A 24,729-nucleotide genomic window follows, 5' to 3' on the forward strand; every position below is an offset into this window, starting at 1 on the left:
CACAATTGGAGCAGAATGATAGGATCAGCACATTAAAATATATTTTTTATCTTTTAAAGACTGAAACCAAGAAGACGTCAGGTTTGAGAAAACAAGACTTTTGAGGGAATGGAAAGAGAGCACATCTGCACCCCGTAACACCACCTGCCTGTGTTCTTTGGGCACCACGTGGTGTCGGGGGGCAGCTCAGGGTTTCCGAAGAAGAACCAGCACAGAGCCCCACGTCCCACCTGTCTGCCATCAGCGCGTGGCTCTAGCATGACCTGAAGCCCGAACAGACATGGGGTTTGCCACAGGCCCTAAAAGGGACCGTCCCCCCCCCACAGCAAGCTTCCCGGGCTTCTAGAAACCCAAACACGGCCTTTCCCCTGTTCATAGAGACACTGGGCTCTAACCAGATGGTGCTATAAACTTAGTATTTTAGTCTGTGCCATCAGCTCAGTGGGAAAAATCAGGACAAAGAAATCAGTGTAAGATACATTTTAGGGGCTCCCAATAGGCCAATTATTTTACTTCTTACAGCCTCCCCACCACTGGCATGAAGCCTGGCGCAGCCTCGGTGGTCAACAAATATTTGTCGTATGAATCTCTCTTGAGAATGTGCGACAGTTCTGCGTCTCCGTCTTAGAGCCCTGGTTGTCTAAGGCTGGGCCTGCGCGGGGGACACCTGAGCTGAAGGTAACAGAGCCATGGCAGTGTTGCCGATGGACTCTTCCTGGACAAATGGATACCGGTGCTCCATTTAACAGTTTTCTTTTAACAATATTTACTATTTATAATCTTAACTCACATGAGCATTCAGAAGGGAGGAAAGGCAGATTTCTATACTACTAAGCAAATTCCTGTTTCTTTTAGAACATTCTCATATATTTTAATTTTTTCAGCTCGGGCTCCTTTCTCTGGCTAGCTTACAGACTCTCTCACCTTTGCTGGGATACTTGGGAATATTGCATAATCCATTCCTGGAATGCATGAGCAGCTCTGGATCCTATAAAATATTCATTCACCTTCAAAAATATTTGCACCCCGCTGTCAACGGGGACAAATGCATACGGAGTCACAGAAAGTAGCTGTTTTAATGGCACACGCTTTCCTCAAACCTCTCTTTCCGCTAAAACATTTTCTTCAAAATTATTTTCATAAGAAAGATTAACAATTTCAACATTAGCTGCTAATCCCCTTTCATTTAAAACTCTGCTGATAAAATTCTTTGCTTGTCATTCAAACAGTAAGTAATAATTATAGATTTGAGGCTTCCATCTCTGGCTTCATTAATGGTAAATTGCATGCAAGTCTGAAGCATAAGTCCGCTTTGATACATCTCAAAATGCAATTTCCACAGCTTCCCTGGGCTATGTACAATTAATTATACAGTTAATAAGGGAAATATGTTAATGAAAGGAACATTATTCATCCAGACCACCTGCCTTTACCAAATATCTTTTGTGTGTTTCTCTTCTTTTTGTAATTTTGGTCTACAGACAGTAACAACAACCAGCAATCCCCCCCGCACCACAACCCTACAACTGACAACGTGGCGATTTTAAATACCCGTCTGCTCATCGGCAGCTCCTTTAATTAACACAAGTCTAAAGAAAAGATAATTCAGCTTTATGATATTTCTACTAACTTCTGCTTTTTAAGAGTTTAAAATGTCTACCCATGGCATTCTGAGCTCTCGAAACAACTGTTTTCTAAGCAAGAACCTACTCCTAAGGAGTCTAACTTCCACCAACGACACGCTGGGAGTCAGAAGAAACTTCGTGAAGATGACAGGACCCCGGCGGTCCCCCATTCTCTCCTCCCCCGTTTTAAGTCTCTGTGTTCAGCAATAAGTAAATCATTCCATCTGTAAAATCCAAGTTTGACTACAGTTTAGCACAGACATTGATGTTAACTTTTACAAAGAAAGTTCACATTTCTGAGACTTGAATGTGGAATAGAAGTCAGAACAGTTTAACTGGAAAAGGAAGCATCTGACAAAGCTACGTTTCTACTTATTTTTTTAGATACTTCAACAATATGAAAGAATGTGTGTGCAAATAATTTTACAACCATTTTCCATGGATATAAATTAATACACAGTCTTTATTAAATGAGAAAATCAGAATTTGATTTCAGCTGCAACCATGTCCCTTTGACATACGAAAAATACTTAAAGCTGCAAGTTACTGAGAAATTCCATTCATGTACAAAATTCAGCAGGAAACCAAGGCTGGATTCCAGAGTGGAGAGGAAAGGTGGGGTACAAGAGGAAACAAGTCACGAAATGCAGTTCTAGGATAAACAAACCTTGAGAAGCCCTTCCGTTAACAAATTCGAGTAGAAAAACAGGGTCTCCCAAATAAGCAGCATCAGTGACACCTGTGGACCTGTGGGTGCCCGAGGGCCGCCACCACGTCTACGCCGGCATCCGTGACTCAGGTGGTGCTGGTTTCTTGGAGTGCTGCAGAAGCAGGTTTTGCAGAGCTGCCTCCCCACGCTGCATGGCAGCAGATTCGTGTGTTGCATGGCTGTCCACCCACCTTCCTGAATGGATGGTCAACTACGCAATTCCCGCGGCCAGTTCCACGTCAGGTTTACAGGAGCTGATTCTCTCAAGGGCCCACCAGCACTGCCCTCAGCGGCCTGACAGGAGCGGGCCAGGAGGAGACCGTTGTCACAGACGACCGCAGGGGTCTGAGGGGAGACCCCCGGCCAGGAGGGGGTGGGGCCGGGTGCCTTGCAGCACTGACAGCCCCCTGTGGCAAAGCAGCGTTGGGCGCCCTGTACCCACAATGAGGACTCGCCGTGACCTCCTGATGAAGTGCTCGGGAGGAACAGAGTGTCCCAGCGGGCGATGTGAGGGAATCTTCTCTCCCAGGGCCCGGATGGGAAATGCTGGATCCTGTAGCAGCATGTTATTAGGACACAATTGCAGAAATTCTCAGAGTGCTCCTTGGATCCAGAACCTCTTTGAGTTTTAATTTCCTAGAACCAACAGGCTACATGCTGTGAGCAATAAACAGGAATGGGGAAGAGCCCATGGCGAAAATGCCAGAAATCCCCTCTTGCTCCGGGGCTGGGGTTGGCGGGGGGAGGGACGGCTGCACCGTGGCGGGGACCGCAGCAGAGCAGGGCTCAGTCATCAGCCTCCACAGCTGGGAGCCGGCGGGCCAGGTTCTCATTCAGTGCCTTCGAAATGAGGAGTTCGAAGGAGAAAAGAGAACTGAGTTGACCTATTGAAAATTATCTTCACTTTTCAGGGTGAAAAGTTAGAGATAAGACTATCAAATGTATTTTTAATCTTTTCCCCGCTCAACTGCCAATCCGACCGAGGACTGCCCGTGGCACACGCCCACGAGTTCTCAAGGTTTGATGGGTGAAGTGAGAGTGCGCTGTCAGGTGTCACACCACCCGCTCTCCTGGCCCCGCGAGCCAGCCACGGAGCCCAGAGCCACCCCTGTCGACAGCTGCCTTTATCGTCACCGTGAGAGGGGTGCCATCTGGGACTCCTCCGAGACTGCTCGCCCTTGGCCCTAGGGGTCCAAGGCTCCGGGCAGTGCACACCCACCAACGGCTTACTTTGGACGCACAGTGTGTGAGCACTTCCTGAAGCAGGTGACCCCTTCGCCTGCAGATGGAAGGGGGGAGTGTGGGAACCAGTCTGGATGACAAGAGCCTGCCACCGTTACATGTCTTCCTCGTGGTGCAGAGCATGAAGCTGGCTCTCAGACACGACTGTCAAGGCGGTGTGAGAGCAAACAGCAAAGCACCATTTCCCTGCGTTCCCTTTGTTTAACTTGCTTTAAGTCTTATGTTCCCAGAGACATGAGACCTGAAGAGTCTCCCCTATGAGACATGTAAAATGCTGGATAAATGGCACAGTCAGCTTTTCATAAGATCAAGGGAAATCCTCAGAAATCCAGAATGAAGAGGAGGGTGAAGTGGTTAGCTCATGACCTGAAGGCCGCCAGCCCTTGAGAGAGGGCAGGGTGTACAATTTCCTGCACCTCAGACCGAGGGTCGTGGATCTGCTGTCCACGTGGGGTCTTGGGGGCAAGGCAGAAGGTAAGGAGGTGGATGTGGGAGCCCCCTCCAAACCAGGACCCTGGGAAGACGCCAGTCCCAGGGAAAGGGCTTGCTTACGCCACAAGAAAGCATGTCTGTTTCCACATGGATTTAGAATGGGAAGGTGTTTGGACCACAGGCCTCATCTAGACTGAGGCTCAAATTTACAATATGTGGATGGCCTGAAAATATCCAGGTAAAGAACTGATACAAAGATGGTCCCGGTTTAATGGGAGCCTAGATTATCTGGCAAAGTGACCCCAGAACCTCTCTCAACTTAAACACCCTCAATATGGTCTCACAAAATTCTGAAAGATGGAAATTACAGAACCCACCAGACAACAAACTCCCCTAAGCAACTCAGCAAACACATCAAAAGTAGGATCAGATTCAGAAGAACCTAGATGACAGAAGCATTAGGCAGAAATAATCAAATAATGCATTTACAATGATTGAAGATATTGCAGTGGGACTGAAGACAGAAGAACAATATGGCAGGCAGATTCAAAAAAGAATAAAGAGATCAACCACAAATGAAAAAGAGGCTCCTGGTAATTATCAATGCGATGGGTGATCACATATTGATTAGACGCTGCTGAAGAGAAACTGTGCAAACTGGACAACAGACCCGAGGGAGTCCCCTGGAATACGGGGAAGAGGGGTGACAAGAGGACATGTGGAAGACATGTGGAAGACATGTGGAAGAGACGTGAGGGCCACGGGAGCACACGGGCCCTGGATGCTTCCACGAGAGCAGAGAGCACAGACGGTCACGTGTCAGTTGTGAATGGTTTGTCCTTTCTGAGGACCCATGCACAACTGGGATTCTCCAACAGAGGAATATACTAAAGCTGGAGCAAAAGTAAGAATAAAAGAGGTCTGCACCCAGACTGGGCCCAGGAAGATCCTGGAACAACAAAGGGGTAGGATTTAGGAAGAAAGTGGGAAGACCCGCAAAAGCAGCTCCTGGGCCAGTCACAAACTGCCTTCTCAACAGCTATGGCATCAAAGACAACAGGATTTTTAAAGGAATGAGAAAACGTTAACTAGACTTGGACCGTTGGCTAATCTGTTATGCCAGTCTGAGGATTAATTAAGAACATTCCCCAGCTTGTTTGCCACAGATACTCTCACCTTCTAGCGAACAAACACAAGCAAGTGAACAGGTGAATGTTGCTCTTCCTGTTTTCAAGAAACCACAGCAGTCGTGTAGGATCACGCACAAGCCTGCACGTGGGTGCTCAGCCTGGCTGGTATGTGGTCCAGGTTTACGTACTGACTTCCTACTTCGTCCGCCATAGACTCCAGCCCTGGGGACTGACTCAGGGCTCCCAGGAGCTGTGCTATTGCCCGCTGTCTCCCGCCCACCCCAAACAGCCACTCCTCCTTGACTATGACTGTGCCCAGTACCCCACAGGGCCCGCTCCCCTCCTCAGTCTTCCCCTGCCACCCCACACCTTCACAAAGGATGAAGAAGTCTTCCAGCAAAAGAGCACAATTTGGCATTTGGCCGTGTCCAGTGTTTTCTAGATGTTCATCCCTCTTCAGTTCAGATAGATTTTACATTTCTTGGGGGCAAAACACTAATCATCTACTTCACTTGGGCATTTCAGACAGTTTTTATCCAATACCTGCTATGTCCAAGAGCTGTGCTCAATGCTAAGGACACAAAGATGAGCAAACTCAACGGATGCTTGTTTGTGTATGGGTTACTTGTGGAACCACAGACTTGATGCAACTCCAAAAACTACTTTTTAGATGGTGTTAATTTTTCACAGTAACTTGTACATACACAATCACATCGTTCCATCCTGGGCATGGAATAATCCTGCTGCCATGCATTCCCCCAAGCACTGTCTGCAAATCTGGGAGGTGTAGGGGTAACTGAATAGGCCAGAAGGATGTGCATCTCTTCTCGGCTCATCCTGTCAGGTTGATTTGAGGGAAGCCCCAGGAGGTTGCTGGGCACTCAGAAAGTGTTTCCTGTTCACATATATGTGAATGAACATGCTCCATGCCCTGTTTTGGGCATTGATTTCAATTTCTTCCCCTTATAAACGTTAACTCATAGACATACTAACTACCAAATGTAGTGTTTGATATTTAATTTAATTCAACAAATATAACTGGACACCTGACTTTACTTACTCGGCTTTACCCAATTTACTCACTACAGGAAGGTCTAACAAGCAGGGAAAACATTCTAGCATCATCCTAGCAGTTTAAACAGTAAAGCAGATTTTTAACAATAACACGGCAAATCACACCACCCCATCAAAAAAATAATAAACCCATGCCTCCCAATAAAGACTGAACAACAGAAACGACACTCTTTGCCTTGTGTCAAAACCACGCTAATGAGAGTCGCCAATGTCCCAGCTGCCTAAGGCACCTCCGGGTGCCTGCGGAGCTGCCTTCTCCCAGAGTAACAGCGATTGGGCCAGAGGCTCGGCTCGGAAAAGGAAACGTGGGCCATGCCTGGAGGGAGGAGGCTCCGTGAATGGTTTAGCAGCCGCTCCTGGTCCTGGCACAGCTCTGGGGGTGCAGAGCCTGGCATGGGCTGTAGTCCTGATTGCTCAGCCCCCGCAGCACATGGGGGACATGACAGAAATGGGAAAGACTGAGGCCTGTCACTGGGCAAGTTATTTTTAGAAGCTGAAACAATGCGCCCTGCTTGGCTCACAACACTGGTGTATCATTCCCACGCACAGGAGATACACGTCCTGAGGCACGGAGCCTGCTACCTTCCAACTTGCGGGCGCCAATCTCAGTCCCAGGTAACTTTTCAGAGGGTTCTCCTTTGTTGTTCTTATGCAAACTTTATCCGGATCAGTCGATAGCAGTACCTCTCTCACGGGGGGGGGGGGGGACGGTTTGCTCCTCGGCCATACAAAGAAGAGACGAGAGTCACTTCGTTTCCCTACGGTGTCGAGGGCGGTATGCTCTTGTTGGTGTCCGTGGCTTGCACTTTGTAAATGTGCAGGACTCGCCCTCGGCGGGCTTCAGAAGCTGGTGGCCCTGCAGCCCTTGAGGGACACTTGTGAGGCCATTCTTGGAAGGAAGGATCAATAGCTCCCAAATGTAGGAAAAGTTGCTCAATCTTATGCACGAGAGAAATGTAAACATTTCTTAAAATAGCATTTTCCACACACCAGTGGCAAAGATGAAGGGTGGCCAGTACCCAGGGTTGAGTAGGGTCTGGGGACCCAGGCACCATTTTCTACATAGTTGGTGGGAGTGTCAGTTAGTCAAACATTTTGGCAGGAAGTTTGTTGATACCTCTTAAAATAAATGAAGGGCATCCTCCTCTAGGGTCTTCTAGAAATTTAGCCTACAATTATTTTCACATATGCTGTTTGAAGTGGCAAAATTTGAAAATTGTGTAAATCACCCTTAGCAGTATAAAATAAATACATTATAGTACATGGAATAACAGAAAAACATGGGTCTTCGAAGATGAGCAGAGTTGAGTCACGGATGCTCCTGTGGAGCCATGTCTGACACCGAGTCAGGTGAAGGACGGTGTTCAGTTCTCCTTATCTGTCACAGAAAAACCTACAATAGTGTTGGCTCTGGGGGAGGGGCCGGTCCCCTCACTGTGAGGATGGCTGCCACGGTGCCGTGGGCGCTCGCCCCAGCCTCAGAGAGCAGGCCAGGGAAGGAATGCTACGGAACCGTGTCCTTTAAGAAAGACTAGGATGTACTACTGGTTTTCGGGATGAAGGTGCCCAAGGCCACGCCAGCAGCCCCGTGGGCTCCCGCTCCACCACACCAGCCCAGCGTCTGAGCCTCTCCAGCCAGCCTTCCTAGGTGAGCAATGACTCGTGCCATCCAAATATGAAGGAGCGTTAAGCTGAGGAGGCTGGTGGGACAGGAATGGTCAGAGGAGCCCCACTCAAAGTGCAAACGTTGGAAGTCAAGGCTCTGGAATGAACCACGCAGGAGGTGGGTGCTGGTGGTGAGGTGGGCGCGACGGGGCTCTGCCAGCACTTGCGCCGCCCCCATGGCGGACACGACGTTCTCCACCCCGCGCAGGGCTTCTGCAGCCCTCGGTCCCCAAACCTCCTGCTGTAGCTCGTTCTCTCTGTTTTCGATGACACGCGGCCTTTCTGCCTTCCTCCCGGTGCCGGGACGTTCATTCTCACAGCGCTCGTCCCGTGGTCTTCATCTGTGAAGTGGGCACGCGTCAGCTCCCACTGCATGGCTTCTGGACAGTGGCTGTTACACAAACCGTCAGTGATGCTCATTCCGGCCTCATTGTCTCCAAGGATAAACGGGATGCAAGGGTCATAGTCCTTACCTTCGACATGGATGCAGATGTATTTTTAAGAGGCTAGTCAGCACTGTTTTCCTGAATTACGTTCTCTATTCCTTACGTCATAATGGAGACAGCATTAAGCCAGCTTTTCCCCAATATCCACGCTCCCTGAACTCAGGAGAGAAGTGAAGGAGAGTGCTGTGGATGGGCAGACGTGCCCTCACGGCTGCTCGTGGCTCCTCCCTCTGCACGTGCTCTCACGCCTGCTTCACGGCAGGCTCCTGGCCATCAGTGACTCTCAGGACAGTGACCTGCTCTTGGCATCTACAAAGCAGCTCAACTTCTGAGGCAAATGTGATATGGAAACAGACCTCTTTAAAAACTAAATGCAAAGGTGATTCTTGACCTTACCCACAGCATTCCCCCTTCACATACTCAAGACGTGACAATGTTTCTAACAGTTTCGTAAGGTCAGCTGCACGGGGTCCCGTGTTTCTCGGAGTTCTGCACTTGGCCCTGATTCAACACTGCCAAGCTCCCATGCAAACATTTCTTCAGAGACCTGCCAGGTTCCTGATGCAGCTGCTTCCTCACAGTTCTGCTCCCAGCTGTCCTGCCAGTGCACGGCGTCCCCACTCCCCACGGCTCCAGGACCATGTCCGGCCCACATCCACTGCCCTCTCCCTCCGCTCGCTGAAGGGTGGGGTCCATGAACCTGGCCTCCCAGGACCCCGTTCTCGAGCGGACCCCTCGATGCCCCAGCAGGGCAGCTCTGATGCCCCGGGTCTGTGCAGGAAGACCAGCTCCTGGGAGGGGCCAGAGAATTCCTCTGTGGTTCCCTGCCCCGGCCTCTCCTCTCACGTCCTGACCCCACAGTGTCTCCAGGCCTCAGTCAACACATGCTCCCCTGACTCACTTCTCGGGGGGTTGTCCACCCACCCGGGGCCCCTTGACCAGGGGTGTTAGTCAGGCCCTCCCCTCGGGCATGTGGGGCTCAGCCTCTTCCCCATGAAAGCTGCCTGGGAATGAGTGCCGAGGGTCATCAGTGATGTCACCACGGAGTAATGGCTTGCGACCCCCACTCCTGACCCCCCATCAGCAAAGCCCTTCTTCCATGCAAAACCCCGGGCCACCTGTTTCCTCTCGGAGGGTCCTGTCACTTGCTGGGTGGAGCATTTATTTCTAGAATTCTATTCCTATGGCTTTCCAGGCAGGAGATCACAGCGCCTTGCACAGGTAGCCCAGGATTCTACTGCGGAGAGTGACCAGATCCAAGGAGGCTGGGGTCTGAGGGCTCCGCCCCCAGGTGAGCTTCACCCTAGGTCAACCTGCTTTCTAGGTTAGCCCTGCCTCCAGGTTCTAGATCAGCCCCACCCTCTGGTTCTAGATCAGTGCCCTCCCCCCCAGGTCAGCTCCACTGTAGGTCAGCCCTGCCTTCTGGTTCTAGGTCAGCACTGCCCCCAGGTCAGCCGCTCCTGACAGTACTGTGGCACGAGGGGTCAACATTTGGCTATTTAACTTCCCATGCCACTGATTGCTTCAAACACGCTCTCCATCCTCTGCTGAAGACAGCGCTCCCATCTTGTACCCTGGCCATAGGTAACTCAGCCAACTCCCTTCTGACTTTGTGGGGCGCTCCTTGCTTCCGCCCTGTTGTCCAGATGTAAAGAGCCTTGCCGTGGATTCCATCACACCTGTAAGTTAAGATGTCGCATCTGCATGGCACACTCGTGGAGGAGCTGGTTCCTGGGATGTGCCTGGACCTCGCATAATTTATCTGATGGTCTTTGAATCCTTAGCATGTAGTTCAGGAAGATCATCATGTAGCTGTCTGATAAACATGAAAGTTTCCTCACGGAGGGTCGGGCTGATGATCACCCAAGAATTATCTTCCTTGTCGCCTTAATGAGTTAGAAGGTCAGGCATTCCGGCACGTTCTGAGGTTGTGACACGCGTAGGTTTCTACAGGCTGTGCTACGGAGGGAGGGGGCCCTTCGTGAACCAGTAAGGAGAGTGCCACTTCCTGCTGACCGGGACTCCGTTCTAACCACGGCATGCTCTGTGGCCTGCCCCGTGAGAATGGACTAATGTCAGGGCCTAAAAGATGAGTCCCTTAGCGGGTGAGAGTTTTTGTAAAAATGCTGAGTTGTTTGCTTATGCCGTGTGGCTCCAGGCCTCTGGGCTCTGCACCCGTGGAAGTGCTTGGGATGAAGATAAGCACAGGGTGGACAGAGCTCCTGAGCCCGTCTGTCATGTGGGGTCAGAGGACAGAGAGTCAGGACTCCTGCATGAGCAGAAAGTGCTCAGAGCCGCCCCCCGCACACACACGTAGGTCGACTGTGCACAGACCATGTTTCTACCACGGGGTCAGGATGTGAGAGCAGAGGCCGGGGCAGGGAACCTCGAAGGAATTCTCTGGTGGCTGTGGTGTGGGAGCGTGGGAAGGGGCAGGTGGATGTGGCGAGACGGTGCGAGCTCGGAACAGGGAAGGGGCCTCACCAGATACCCACGCTGCTGTGGCTCCTGGATCTTGGGCTTCCAGCCTCTAGGACTATATAGGAAGCACGTTTCTGCTGTTCAAGCTGCCAGTTTGCGGTGGTTCCTTATGGCGGCCTAAGTGGACTAAGCCGTTGGGGGCCGTGGTCCAGTGTCACCAGCTTATATTGTCGGTAAATAGACATATAAGGAAACTTTCCACAAAAAAATAAATGTTTAAGGACCACAAACACGACCCTTGGGGCCTGTTCCACATTGACACTTGGGACACAGACTGGACGGGAATGTTGCCGCCACGTCACGGAGCCACGAGACGGGCTCTGCCTGCCATCCCCGAACACTCTGTCTCTAGGAGGAGAGTCATGGCCAACGGCCTGCTGCTTTAGCTCTGCAACCACGAAACAGTGGACTCGTGCGGCCTGAGGGTCCAGGAGCGTGGTGTTCTTCTGCCTTCAGGAGACAGCAGTGAACAGGGCGAATTATGAACGTCTCCCTTAGTAAAATCAGACACGCACGCGTCGCAGGGCAGCGTACCACCTCTCCACGCGCGGCCCTCCAAGGACCACACTGGGTTTGGGGAAGACAGGCCAGGGAGCCAGACAGGCAGGAGCAGGTGTTTACGGCAGGGCCCCCCACAAGGGCTCTGAGCCCCCACCTCTGCCCCCGTCACCGTTAAGTAGAAGCAGCAAGTGAGGGACATCTGACTCCCCAAACCACGCCGTGAGATCTGCAACGGAGAGAAGATGCCACGACGGTCTCCTGGTCAGAGGCTGAACGATGGCAGTGCACACAGTAGGCGCTCACCAATGTGCATTCCACCAGTGAAAACAGAGTGCCCAGGGCAGAATCCCACGCGTGGTTAGGCATGTGTGCGGGTGCACATGCTCACCTCACTTAACCGGGAGGACGGAATCGGCGGTGCCCTGACACTCTGGGCTTTCATCCTGCCGGTCAGCTGCCCGCCCAGGTCAGCCTTGGTGGCCGGCACGTTGTTGCTGACACTTCTGACACAGGCTGGGTGTGCGGTGGGAAAATCCCGGGGACGTGTGTGTGGGTGGGAGGGCGCTGTGAGTGCCCCCTGCTCTTGCTCCCCTCCCAGAGACGGTCTGAGCCGCGATTCCCGACGGAGAGGAGCTCGGGCCTTACCAGGACCATGTGGCCGGTGGAGATGTCCATGTTGGACCGCACAGGCTCCTCAGACCAGGACGACGTGCTGCTCCGTGCGGACGGGCTGGGCACCGGCCCTTCGCTGAACTGGGACGAGACGCTGTTGATGCGGGACGCGTGCGGGGCCTCCGGGCGCTCCGATGTGCGCACGGCCATGCGCTGCCGGCACAGCTCCTGGGAGACAGCGAGGGCAGGTTAGTACTGCCCCCACGGCCCACGGCCTCACCTCCCAGCCCTGCCCGACCTGAGAGCCGAGGGGCAGACAGGGGTCTGCCCTGAGGCCATGCGCACGTGCACACACACACACGCAGATACTCCACACATGCACGGGTACACGTGCGCACACACAGATATCACACACATGCATGGATGTAACACAGCCACACGCAGATACACCCGTGTGCACATACGTAGTGCAGGCACCACACACACAAACGCGCAGATCCGGGGAAAGGGCACTGGACCCGCTGGGTGGGGACGCGGGACTATCTTGGAATGACGCAACGTGCCGGCTGAGCTAGCCGACCTTCCTTTTTTTCTAGAATACCGGTCACGGACAGGGCTTCACACCGTGCTCTGAAACTGGTACCATGCTCAGGTGTTCAGGAAAAAAACAACAACCTCTGTTTGGTTCTTCCCTTTTTTCTCCCAAACAACACCCAAACTGATGAGAGCTCACACGAGAGAGGACAGATAAAATCACATGGAAAAAGAAAGTATGTGGTTTAATAATGGAAAAGGATTTGCTTCTCTGCCTAGACCCCCAAAGACAAAGTCTCTAGATTTAAAGGAAAACCTCAGTATAACAGCCGAACAGAGCTGCTGTTGGGTCCCTACAGGGTCCTGGCTGACCCCACGCAGGGCAGCGGTGTTTGAACACGCGGGTGGGGGCAGCGCTCAGAAGCAAGGGACCCCGGTGTCGCCGTGCACTAGCTCCTGGCTGTCACCAGAGAGTCGGCCAGGACCGCCCCCCCCGCAACTTCTCACTGGCAAAATACCTGCATCCTGAGCTGATGAAGTCCAGCCTTTTGCCCCCTGAAACAATCACTGTAACCTGAGCCACCAAAATAAAATGATAGCAAGAAAAACTCCGTAAGAGACTCTGAGCCAAGAGAGGAAGTAAAAATGCATTCACGGGGAAAGATGCTGGTGAGCTGCATGGCTGCCAGGAGCTCCTCCCTTCCCTGGGGGTGGCACCCGGGGGGTGCTGCACCCCGCTGCCCCCACCAGCTCGACACGCCCCAGGGTGCTGGCTAAAGCCCACGGAACCCTTACACGCGTTCCTTATCCTTCACGCAGCTGCCCTTCTCCTTGGTGTTAAAGACCTTCATCAGGCATCTGCCACCATAGAGAAAAGACCCCTCTCTCAGCGCAGCTCCCCTGGGAGGCACAGCTCGGGCGCCTGGAGCCAGACGGTGCGTACCACCCAGCACAAGTCCGCAGAGGGGCCCCTCCACCCGCCAGAGCAGCGGGTCTCACGGAGCAGGGCTGCGGGCATCCCGAAGAGACAGGTGAACTTCACACAAAGGGCCGCCGTGCGGACCACGGAAGGGAAGAGGGAGAAAGCCAGGCTGCACCTCTGCTGGGCCCCCAACGTCCTCAGGGTTTGCCGGCTCACGCATGGTGCTCAGACAACGGTTTCATTTAAAAAACCCAGCCAGATTTGCTCAAAATCTTAAAAACCACCCAACCAACCAACCCCAGACACGGTGGGTAATTCTAACCAGGTATGTGGTAATAGTAACCACTTCTTTCCCCTGGATGCACGTGGGATGTTACTTAATTTTGGAGAAAGCATACCAAATGACGTTTCTGCACCAGCTGCTATGGTTTCACATAGTTCATCTGCAAGAATAAATAGTAGCTCCGACCGAAGCATAAAGACAACTCTAGCATCGGTCAGGAGAGTGCAGAATGTGTCCCCCGGGAAGGAGCGCCTTTGGGGAGGAAGGTTCGGGATGGTTGAGATTTTGTCACTAAGAAGCAAATGTCACACCAGCTAGGGTCACACCAGCCAGGTGACCGCCCTGCAAATGTGTGGGGGGATGGGAGGATGGCCACAAGCCCTGGATTCCCGTTCTTCCCTCTGCTGGTGGAGGGGAGTGTGCACGGCGGGCTCCCATGCAAGGTCTCAGAGCTCGAGTGTGTCCACTTGAAAAATGGAAGCACCAGTCTCGTTACCATAAGACGCCCGTGTGGTGCCCACTATAGAGAAAGTCTTCGGTTGTTCATCAGCAGATATTAGTGCAATAAAAATTAAAAATCTCTAAACCAGAACAAACTCGCAGGGGCTCGGTGAGGTCAAAGGTATTTCTAAAGAAAGCTCAGAATTTTGGAGTTGAAGAGGCAGTAATCGTCCACGCAGACCTCCTCGTCTGACAGGTGACTTTGTGGCTGACCGGACGCGCTGCAGGGCCCCGTGGGGCTGCGACCTGGGGCCGAGCGCTCCGCAGCGTTACTCAGTGCTGGCACTCCTTGTAGGTCTCTTTAGAAAAATGAAATTCTCAAAAACAGAAGGAAGGTTCCAAGAAGAAACAGTCCCCAGCCTGTATCCAACGGCAGTGCACAACCCCCCTCCCCAGGCACCTTGGTTCGAGAGTGGCCCCCCGATAGTGTGGCCGTTGCCTGAGTGTAGCCTAGAGTGAGGGCACTGCTTGGGGAGGGCCCCTCACCTGCAGAGCTGGAGTGTCTCCGAGGCGAGGAGGCCCACGGCCTCCACAGAGAGGCCAGGCCTCTTCCGTCACACCCTTACACCCAGGTAAAGGTAGGCGCCCCTGCCCGGGTGGACCTTGGCGTTGGGCTGACTGCTATCCCGTTTCTGCATAATGAGCATACGAGCCGCTGAGACAAAGGAGTGTCTGGAGGCAGAGGTGATGACAGGTTTACTGACAGGAAGGTTAGGTTGGAAGTGGGTTCTTGGGTTTGGAGTCACTGTGCATTGGAGGCCTGTGAGGCCCCCGCCTCTGTGGGCGGCTGGCTGCCCGTGGCTCTCTTTCCCACCTTTCCCAGCCAGGGGGCTGTTCTGGGCTTTCCGAGGGCTGGGAAGGGGCTGGATGCCAGGGAGATGTGCACAGCGGGGTCTTCAGGGCTGTCCGAGCAGAGACTCCGCCTAGAAACTGGGGCTCAGGAGACCCGTGCTGTGACACATTTGCCTTCTCCTCCTCCTTGGGCTCCAGAAAATCACTCCCCTGCTCCAGCACCTGAGGGATAGTGCCTCACTCTGGTCCTGGCTTCGGCACCTCTGGGCCGTGTGACCGCGGACAAAGCACCTAGCCTCTCTGAGTCCTGGTTTCCTCATCTGTGAAACCAAGCCCGTGGTTCCTGGGAGGACTGAGGAAGATCACGGGCTCAGAACTCGCCCTCAGCACCGCCTGGCCCATGACTAGCAAGTACTAAGTCGCTCAGCTCTGGCTACGCGCATGAATCAGTCCCAGGCCCCAGGAAGGACTGCAGAGTGGGACCCGCGGGGCCCTGAGCCCCCTCCACTCGTGGCCCAGCCCGGAGCTCCCACGACGTCTGCGGGGTGTTTCGGGGGGATGGGAGCTGGCGGGCGGGGGTCTCTGGGGTGAGGCGCTGCAGACCTGCCGGGGTCGTCTGGAGGGAAGGGAGTCAGCGGCCGCAGTGCGGGAGAAGAGGGGCCCCGCGGTCGTGCTCCACTGGGGTCAGCTGTCCTGGGAGCACGAGGTGGAGCGCCGGCCGTCTGTCTGTCTGGTCGGCAGTGCAGTTGTTGGCGTGGTTTTCTGCGCAGTTGAGGCTCCAGGGGAAGCTGCCATCCACAGCCCACCCGTGCCCACCGGCTTCCCACGTGTCCAAAGAGAATTTCACCTGCCGTTTGCACCTCCCTGCAGCCCGGCCGCTGCTGGGGCGCGAGCTCGCTGACTGAGGTTCCTACGGGACCAGCTCTCCATCTCAGGGTTTGCTCCGGCAGCTTCTGTTGTGCTGGGGTCTGAAGGAGCAGCTGTCCTGTGACCTTGGGCAAGCGGCGTGCCTTCTGCCGCCTCATCTTCCTATCTGAGACGCGGGAAGGGACGGCGGGCAGGCCCCACATCGCAGGGTTGCTGCAGGACGTCTCACTAACATAAGCCGTGGGCTCACGACGAGATGAGGGTGCCGGGAGGGCATGGCCCCTGCTCCGCGGACTGTGGGGGGCAAGCCCCGGCTCCCGGGGTCTCCCTCCAGGCCGGACACAACGAGGCCATGCCCGTCCGTCTGGGACAAAACCAGAGGCTCCTCACAGAAACGCCCACTGGGAGGGGACACACACCAGCTCGCTGACTCTCGGGGGACCCCGGCTGTGAGCCCCCACAGGTGGAAACTTCATCCTCCTCTCTGCCCCGCTGCCCTCTCTGAGGAACCACCAGAGGTCCCTTTAATTAGCGCTTTCAGTTAATTAGGGTTTGTAAAAAATAATAGAAATCCTGTATTCTGACCTGTCTCTGTGTTACTACTTTAAAATTGAAATTTCCTGAGGACAGCCAAACTTTTTAAAAGACAAGATGTAGACTGCAACCTGACTCAGTTGTGGTCTGGTCAGAGTCAGGCGCAGGGTCAGGGTCAGGGTCTGGCGCAGGGTCGGGCCCCGGCGCAAGGTCAGGTGCAGGGTCGGGTGCAAGGTCAGGTGTGGGGTCAGAGTCCTGTGCTGTGCCCACCCTCTCAGCAGAGCTGTCTGGGGAGAGGGAGAGTCTCTGCCCTCCCCCCAGACCAGAAAGTTCCACGGGCCTCTAGGCAACACCACACCCTTCATGTAAAAGTCTCATCTACACCTAAGAAGGCAGTCGCAGTCCACACAGAGACACATGGAGGCACGACCCCTCTGCCCCCTTAGGGGATGGGTTGCGCATAAACACTTATTTAGAATGTAATTTGAAGTTTGTAGCGTTAGTTCCCAGTTACCTGGAAATGCTATCAGACCCCAGCGCTCCCTGCCTTTCCCCCCCTGCGTTTACCGTCCGGCTCGTGGGGGGGCCCACGCAGGAGAGAGCAGACTGGGTGCTCCGTGACAAACACCGTGTCACCGAGCGACAGTCTGTGACATACAGGGCCGTGGCCACCCATGGGGAGCGTTTCACTTGAGCGAAAGCTCGACAGACAACGCAGGCATGCTCTGGAAGGACTTGGAGACCAGCCCAGGGCCTCCTGAAATTTCTGATTTATAATCCTGGCAGCAAGCAAAACGGGGATCCCCAACACCTGCAACGCAGGTCCCCGTGGCCGGGTTATGGATGCCATGAAAGCAGATGCAGGCCCATCGCGGCGGGGGGGGGGGCGTTTGCCACGAGGGCGTGAACCCAGTCAAATCATGACACCTCACCCTGGAGGCCAGGACCTCCTCAGGGACCCCGGCACATCCTGTGCAGGGCAGGCCTTGTCCTGAGCACTGCAGAGATTTTTTCCCAAATGTACCTTCACTCGGCTGGAGAAGGATGTGCCATGCCTTCCAGCTCCTCATTAAAAACTAAAAATCTTACCAGGTTTAAGACCCAGACCAACCCCACTTTAATTTTTTTAAAATTATGATCAGGGTAGCACCACATTAATGAAAATGGCATTCAGCTTGACCACCTCGAGTTTATGAGACAATTACCATCTTCGTGTCATGATTCATGGGATTCAACAACCAAGAGGCAGTTAATTATGAAGGAAGAAGAAAGGCGGGTCTCATCAAATGGATCTTTTAGTCACAGACCCACACGTGGGGTCAACCAACCAGTCACATAATCCCCTTCAAACGGCTCCCTGGTCGGCCGCCCTCGGCCCACGTACGCGGCCGGAAGGTGCCGAGCACCCAAGAGCCACACCTATTCTGGGCTGTGTCCTGCTGCGGGCCTCTCCCGACCCGAGAGAGCTCACTGCGGGTTCACGACTCACTCCCCCTGGGAGCTTCACCTAATCACTTTCCTTTTCTCATCCAAGGGGAAGAAAACGCCAATACAGGTGTGAATTAGAGATTTGTTCTCCAGAGAGCAAAAGGGAAGTCGCTTACTTTGAGACTGTCCTGCTCTGGGAATGGGTTTCCCGTCTTTCTGGAGAGACTGGCCATCTCCACATCTCTGCTCTGTCCCTTCTTAGTCGGCCCCCCACCCCGCCACCAGGTGTGAAGAACGTCCTTGAGGAAAACAGATGCAGACCATTTCACGCTCCCGAGGAGAAGGTGCACGCACAATAATGAGACGGCAACAGGGTGTCGCAGGTGACCTCCCCGCGGCAGCCGTCCACGGCCAACGAGCACGCGTCCTAGACCACCAGTGTCTTAGGGAAAATCCCATGGCGGGAAGAGAAATCCATCAGTGGTGGAGAACACCAGGCCCAAGACAGACCTCAGTCCGTATGAAGACCCGTCGCAGACGCGACCCGGGGCCTGAAGGCAAGGGCGGTGGGCCCAGACCGGGTAGTCTGAATCCTGCTCGGCCCCTTGCTGTCTGCATGGCTTGGGATGAGGTGCCCGACTCTCCCTGCGTCCCAGTTTGGTGACCGCGCAGCGCTGGCGGGGGGGCAGATTCTAGGCGTGGATGCAGGTGAGGCCCTGAGCACTGCGCTGGTCTGTCCCAGCCGCCAGGCTGCAGGGCTCCCTCGTACCTGGGTGCCGAGGAGGTTACACAGCCGGCAGGGCAAGTCAGGACACCAGGCCAGGCCCCACCGCCTGGACGCCGCCCCTGCCGGACCATGGCACTATGGGCCACGTGGAACCTAGCTGACGACGGACCGCCGTCTTCAGCGAGGGGACTCTGCCCACCCTTCCCGTAGCAACCAGAGTAACGGGATTTCTAAAAAAGAAAACAACAGTGTTTTCAGGCTCCTAAACTTTAAGGGTTCGATCACAAAGTAGACACATGAAGCCTGTGCCACACTATTTAAAATACCCTTCATCTGTCAAGAAAGGCAAAAACATGAGTGGCTGCACCCAGGTGTCCACAAACTCTCCAAGGAAATTCAAAGTGTCAGCCTCTGTGCGGCGTGGGACGGCCTCCAGGGTGTCCAGAGCCTGCCGCCCACGGGCCCCCGCCGGGCCCCACCCCCAGGCCCTGGGGCAGGACCCCTCTGAGCAGAGCCAGCCCAGAGAGCTCCACGTTCTCAGGGTACAGGACTGCTTGCCATGTCTCGACCCCACAGCCACCACTTCCCGTGAAGCCGGGGCCCTGGGTATCTCTGAAGAGCCTCAAAGTATTTCGTACTTCTTTGTAACACAATTTGCAAAAAAATAAGTTGAATAGGATTCTGGGGGCAGAAATCCATCCACACACATAATAATGCAAATGTCTCACTTCTCAAATCTTATCTGATGGGGGAAAATTGCAGAGAGTGGGAATCGCTCTGAGAGAAAAGACCTGTCATTCCCAAATTCTGCCAAAAGAAAGACCAAGACGACAAAAGCTTAAGAAAAACCCGCTTTGTACCTTTCAAGGAACAATCGGGACAAAGCAGCGCACTGCCTAAGTGTGTCCACAAAGGGCGGCTGGAGTTCTAGGGTTCTTTGGAGAGCATAATTTGTGGTAACAGGGCAGAACTGAGGGGTACCGCACAAAGCTGCCGGAGCAGGAGGGGCGGCTCATTAGGGTGGGCCGGGGAGGGAGAAAGGCCAATTACTTTCCAGGCTGCATAAAACACTGAGTGAGCACACTGAAAAGGAGCCGGCCCTCTCTGGGGAGGGACCCCGTCTCCAGCTCAGAGGGCACCGCAGAATCCCACCAATAGAGCACAAACAATGGCGCACAAAAGCACCCACAAGGCGGCCTGGCCGGGGACGGCTGGCGGACGGGGCGGCGGAGAGCTGCCCATGTAACGCGGAGGCCGGGGAGCTCACCGTGCGGGGAGGTCTTTATCACAGACCCCCCCCGACGCAGACGCGAACACAGGGGGAACCCAGAAGGGCACCAGGAGATCCTAACGGAGACTCTCTGCCCACGGCGGGGAAAACAGGCGGGTTTATTTTCTTTTTTCTTTTGCTCTTTTTTTTTCTTCTAAATTAAGCACGTGTGACTTTTGTAATGAGGAACACCAAAACAAGGGGTGTTTAAAATACGTAAAATTTTTCACCCAATAGGATTAAGACTAAGTGAAATGTTTAGAAAGTATGTGTGGGGAAAAGTATGGGAGAAAATATCCCAGATTGTCAAAGTAGGTCCCAGGTCGCATTAAACAAAAAAGGCACATAAAAAAAGAAACGTCGCGTCTGATCACCTCTCCTGTCCACAGCGGGTTTGTTAAGGCAGGTTGTTACTTCGCCGCAGAAGTGAGTGGGGCCTAGGAGGGTCTGCCGCACAAGGCGGGCCGGCAGGGCTGGAGCTCGGAGACAGGAGCTCTCCATGTGGTTTACAGGAGCTATTTTACAGAAATAGTCTCACCATAAATAGCTCATCTGAGTAGGACGAGCTCGGGGCGTGCTGGAAGGGCTCTCCCCAACATCACAGGACAGCGGGGTGATGCTGGAGGGCACCAGGGGTCCCCGGGGGGACACTGGAGGGACATGGGGGGACACCGGGGGGGCACAGGGGCGACATTGGGAGGCACTGGGGAGACGCTGGAGGGACACGGGGGGACACTGGGGGCACACAGGGGGGCACACTGGGGGGCACCAGGGGCACTGGGGAGGCACTGGGGCCACATGGGGGACACAGGACCATGGCCAATTCTGAGAGACAAACAGAATCCTCCCTCTCCTCCCGCGGAGGTCGAGCCACAGCAGGCACCCTGGGCGGCCCATCCCTCGTCTAAGGCCAGAGCCACACCTGCTCCCTGGGCCGAGGGCCCAGTTCACAGCTCCGTCCATGTGACCAGCCACCACTGCCTGTCTTGGGACACCGCCTCACCACCTCCACGGGACTTCTCAGTGATCTGGACTGGGGGACAACACGCCACACGGGAGGGACTTTCTCCAGGGTGAATCCCCAACCCGGGCCCCAGAACTTGGGCAGGACAGCGGCTCACTCCGCCCGTTCCCTGGAGCTCTGGCAGCGTCCCCCGCCCCCACCAGTGCTACCCTCAAGCCACTGGGGCTGCAAACCACGCTCCTCTGGTCCAACGCGCAGCCGCATTAAGGGCTAGGTTCCACAACATTCGTAAACTAACCCAAACAGCTCCATGAGAAACACCGTTTGCCAAGGAATATTGAGTAATTTTATCCCATTTTGCAAGATGTTTTCTCAAAATAAAACTCAAAGACATATTTTAACTTATAGAAGCGAAAATACTTTTCTGCAGTCTTCTGAATCCAGAAGGGTCTTCGAATAGTCCCGTGTCAGAAGGAAAAGAGCCGCTTCCCTCTGCTCTCTTGGAGCCACGGCAATCATCCGCCCCTCTGCTCCCTGCCGCGCACGCCCGCGCGGCCCCACGGCTGGCCCTCAGCAACGGCCGTCCTGTGTTGTCCTCGAGTTATCAGGGCGAGAACCACATCTCGCCTCCCGAACTTGAGGACAGAAGTCATTTCCATCTGTCACCCTCCCACCCGGGGACTGTCCAGCACCAGGAGACAGCTCAAGAGCATGGTCAAGGTCAGAGGCTTCCTGCAGTCTCACGACGGCCATGAGTGAGGACGTCCAACTTTGTCCACACGCGTATGATGTGCCTGAAACCCAGCGGGCTGCACCTACTCATCTTCTCCCTTCGCTCTGCTCCTGATAAACATCAGACTCCAGTCAGAGGAAGGACGCACATCATTTCAATAAGCGTCTTTCTCCCACAGCCCATACGTGGGCTTCTGTAACCACGGCTCCCGCGGGAACGTGGAGCTGGCTGGGCCGTGGACGAGGCCCATCGGATGGGCATGCAGCCGTTGTAGCCCCGAGCAGCCCAGCCGGGCCGCATCTGTGCGCCAGGTCAGACCACAGACACCAACCCCAGGCGTGTGGGACTCCTGCACGTGACCCTCCCGCCAGGAAGTTACAAGTGTTCTCGAGAAGTCCGCGGTGCCTTCCAAGTTCACAGCTCCAGCCCCGTGGGCTCGACCTCTGTGAGCAGAGCCAGTCTCAAGCGGCCCCACACGTGTGGTTCAAATTCAGACGAGTCAAAGTCGCCAAGTCCATCAAAAATAAATCCTGCGCCTCTTCAGAGCAACCTGGGCCTGACGTGGGCTGGGGGTGGGGGTGGGGGACGCTGTTTTCTACAAAAAAAGTCTGTCACATTCCTAACTTTCTTCTTGCTCAAAAGGTAATGAATTCTCCTCGTCTGTCATCATCACCACCATCACATCGGGGAACCAGCTCGGAGGCCGGCCGGCCAGCACCAGGGATGGTTTGGAGAGCAGGCTCCGCTCACATCTGTGTCTTAGTGCAGTGCTTCGGTTAGTTTTTCCTGAGCAGCAGAAGATCCCCTGCCGGGTGTAGTGCGTTCATCGCACAGATCTGGCGTTTCGGGGAACCAGGGTGTGCCTCCCATTCACAGGAGGATGCGGCAGGAAAGGAGCAGGCCTAGGCCTGTCTCAGTGCGCCGCGGTGGTGAAGGAAGCCCAGATAGACGGCCAGTGACGGAGACCACAGACGCGAAGGGCAGTGTCAGGCGAAAACAAAGGGTCCGGATGAAAGGGGGCTGGCCATCCCGGGCTGGGCGGGAAGGCTCAGTGAGGGTGTGGGGTCTGCAGAGGCTGACAGATGGGAATGATCTGGACGGATAAAGCTGAGTGGGAGGGCTTTCACTGTGAGGGGAGCGGTCTGCACAAAGGTTCAGAGACAGAAAAGCACAGGGGATATTCGAGGGGCTGTGAGGAGCCGGCCAGGGACACAAAAGGTATTCACGTCCTTCCATTCTGTGGTGGCGGCGCCTAATTAAGCCAAAGGGCAGGGCCTGGGGGCGGGGGCAGGGGCAGTCCCCCACGCAGCTGCGTCTCCCTGTGCGGGGGCTGCACATCGTTCTGGGCCCCAATTATTCCATCTGAAGCTGCTCTGAATGGCGACCTGGCGGCCCGAGGCCAGAAGAGTGCTCCAGGGAGCGCCGGCCGGTGGCTTTGCTGCTGCAGGCCGGGAGACCACAGTGAGTCCCTCTCCACCTCCGCTTCACCTCCTTTCCCTCCGCTGTGAAACGGGTGAAGGGCGCTGGCCTCGGAGGCCCCATCAGGGTTTCTGAGAGTCTGTCATGCCCGGGAAGGGCCCAGGTGCTCCTTCGGAGGAAGTCAGCGCTTCCAGTGGCCCCGGCACGACTCCAGCTAGGGTGCCGTCCCGTGGGTCCGGCGAGCGCGGTGAGCTCTGGGGTTGGCAGGAGGAGAGGCACTGGGAGGGTCCGGGTCACCAGCCAAGCTCTGTTTGGAGCCCATCTGAGATCTGCAGACTCACGACGTCCCCAGGAAATGCCCCGCACACAGGAGCAGGGAGGCCACAGTCCGCGGCCAGAGAAGCAACAGCTCAGAGCAGCAGGCAGGACAATCTGAGCTTTTGTCCCGGTTTCCCCTGTTTCAGTTTCAAAGTTTGGGGCCACCAAACTCAGGATTTTCATTCTCCTTGAATGTGGCAGAGGACAGGAAGGCCAGGGAGGGGGAGAGAGTCCCGAAACACAGAGACTGGGTGGAACGTCCCTTCTGAAAAACCATCTGGGTTTACAAACAAATCTGTATTTTATTTCCCCCACTCGGTGCAATTCTACGAATACTCCTTTTTGGTTATTCTTCTGCTTTGTTGTCTTCACAAAAAATGAAAGTGATAAAATGCTTCCTTACAGAACAAATCCAAGCCTTTAACTTTAACTGGGCAAAGAACTGAAGTCTAGCTGCATATGGGCGCTGACTTCCTGTACAGTTTGCAATCCCAGCATTTATCACCCAAACTCCTTCAGCTGATTTCGGCCGAAGGCCATAGAGTCAGTCCAAGTTTAAAGCTCTATGTCGTGTTCACGTTCTCCAAACACCATATGGAATTACGCATTTTAAACATTTGACCTTACTTGCTAATAGAAGCATCTCTGAATCTTCCTTTTCCCATTTTCCAAATAATCATACACACAGACACACACAAACATATACCCAGACATGTAATTTTGCTGGTTGCTTTATTTTTAAATTTTGAATTTAAAAATTGTTAAATTTTCTTTAAGAAAGGCAGACTGCACAGCAGCGCCTCATTTGGATGTGTCTGGAGTCTTGGGCCTGGACTGCCCGGCGTCCTCATGCACGTGCTGCGTGGAGCTTGTCTGGAGGCCCTCGAGCGCAGCCACGTGTGTGCCTGGGACCGAGGTCCTCCTCTGCGGGAAAGGGGACTTCTTTGACCGGCGCAGCTTCAAGGGGACGCACGCGTCGCCGAGAGGGAGGAGGCAGACGCCCGCTTCGGCAGCCAGATCCGCCAGATCGACCCTGGTGATCGCCGGGGCGGCCGACGTCGCAACCTGAGTGCCCTCACATCCTGGCTGTTTATTCGAAAATCTGGAGTGAATACTTTTGTTCACAAGTCACCTTCCTCACTGGAGACCATTGGCGTGAACGTCTTGTACTTGCTATAGAGAAACGACCTACCAAGATTCCATCCTTAATTATCAGCAATCCTCCCAAAGCAGAGAACCCCAATGGAGACGGAAATATTTTGAGGAATGAAGTTTAGGGATGACTAATTAGATGGAGAAGAGAAACCCAATCATGTAGCTTCTCTAACGTAAGAGGAAAAGTCCTTACTGTTCAAGTGACTGTGACACTGCACCGACCACATCCCGTCCTGAGCACGTCTCTTGCTCACCTCCTCCAGGAAGCCCTCCTGGGCCACCCTGGGCTCCCTGCGGACCATCACGGCACTGTCGTCTCAAGCACATGCTCCATACCAGTGTAAACTCCAAGGTGAAATAAAGGT

At 54.3% G+C, this 24,729-nt stretch overlaps 1 protein-coding gene across 5 annotated transcripts in view; it reads right to left on the reverse strand.

The window, feature by feature from the left end:
• The window catches only part of PTPRN2 (protein tyrosine phosphatase receptor type N2), an 822,430-nt gene that overhangs the window by 75,473 nt on the left and 722,228 nt on the right, over positions 1-24,729 (reverse strand). For all 5 annotated transcript variants that reach the window (XM_025859126.2, XM_073888925.1, XM_073888924.1 and 2 more), the window contains one exon: positions 11,951-12,145. In XM_025859126.2, coding sequence (XP_025714911.2) covers positions 11,951-12,145 — 195 coding nt within the window. The remainder of the gene's footprint in view (positions 1-11,950; positions 12,146-24,729) is intronic.

The sequence above is a fragment of the Callorhinus ursinus genome, unplaced genomic scaffold (assembly GCF_003265705.2).
Source record: "Callorhinus ursinus isolate GAN/ISIS: 27379988/994484 unplaced genomic scaffold, GSC_fseal_2.0 scaffold99, whole genome shotgun sequence".
In the NCBI taxonomy this organism is placed as follows: domain Eukaryota; kingdom Metazoa; phylum Chordata; class Mammalia; order Carnivora; family Otariidae; genus Callorhinus; species Callorhinus ursinus.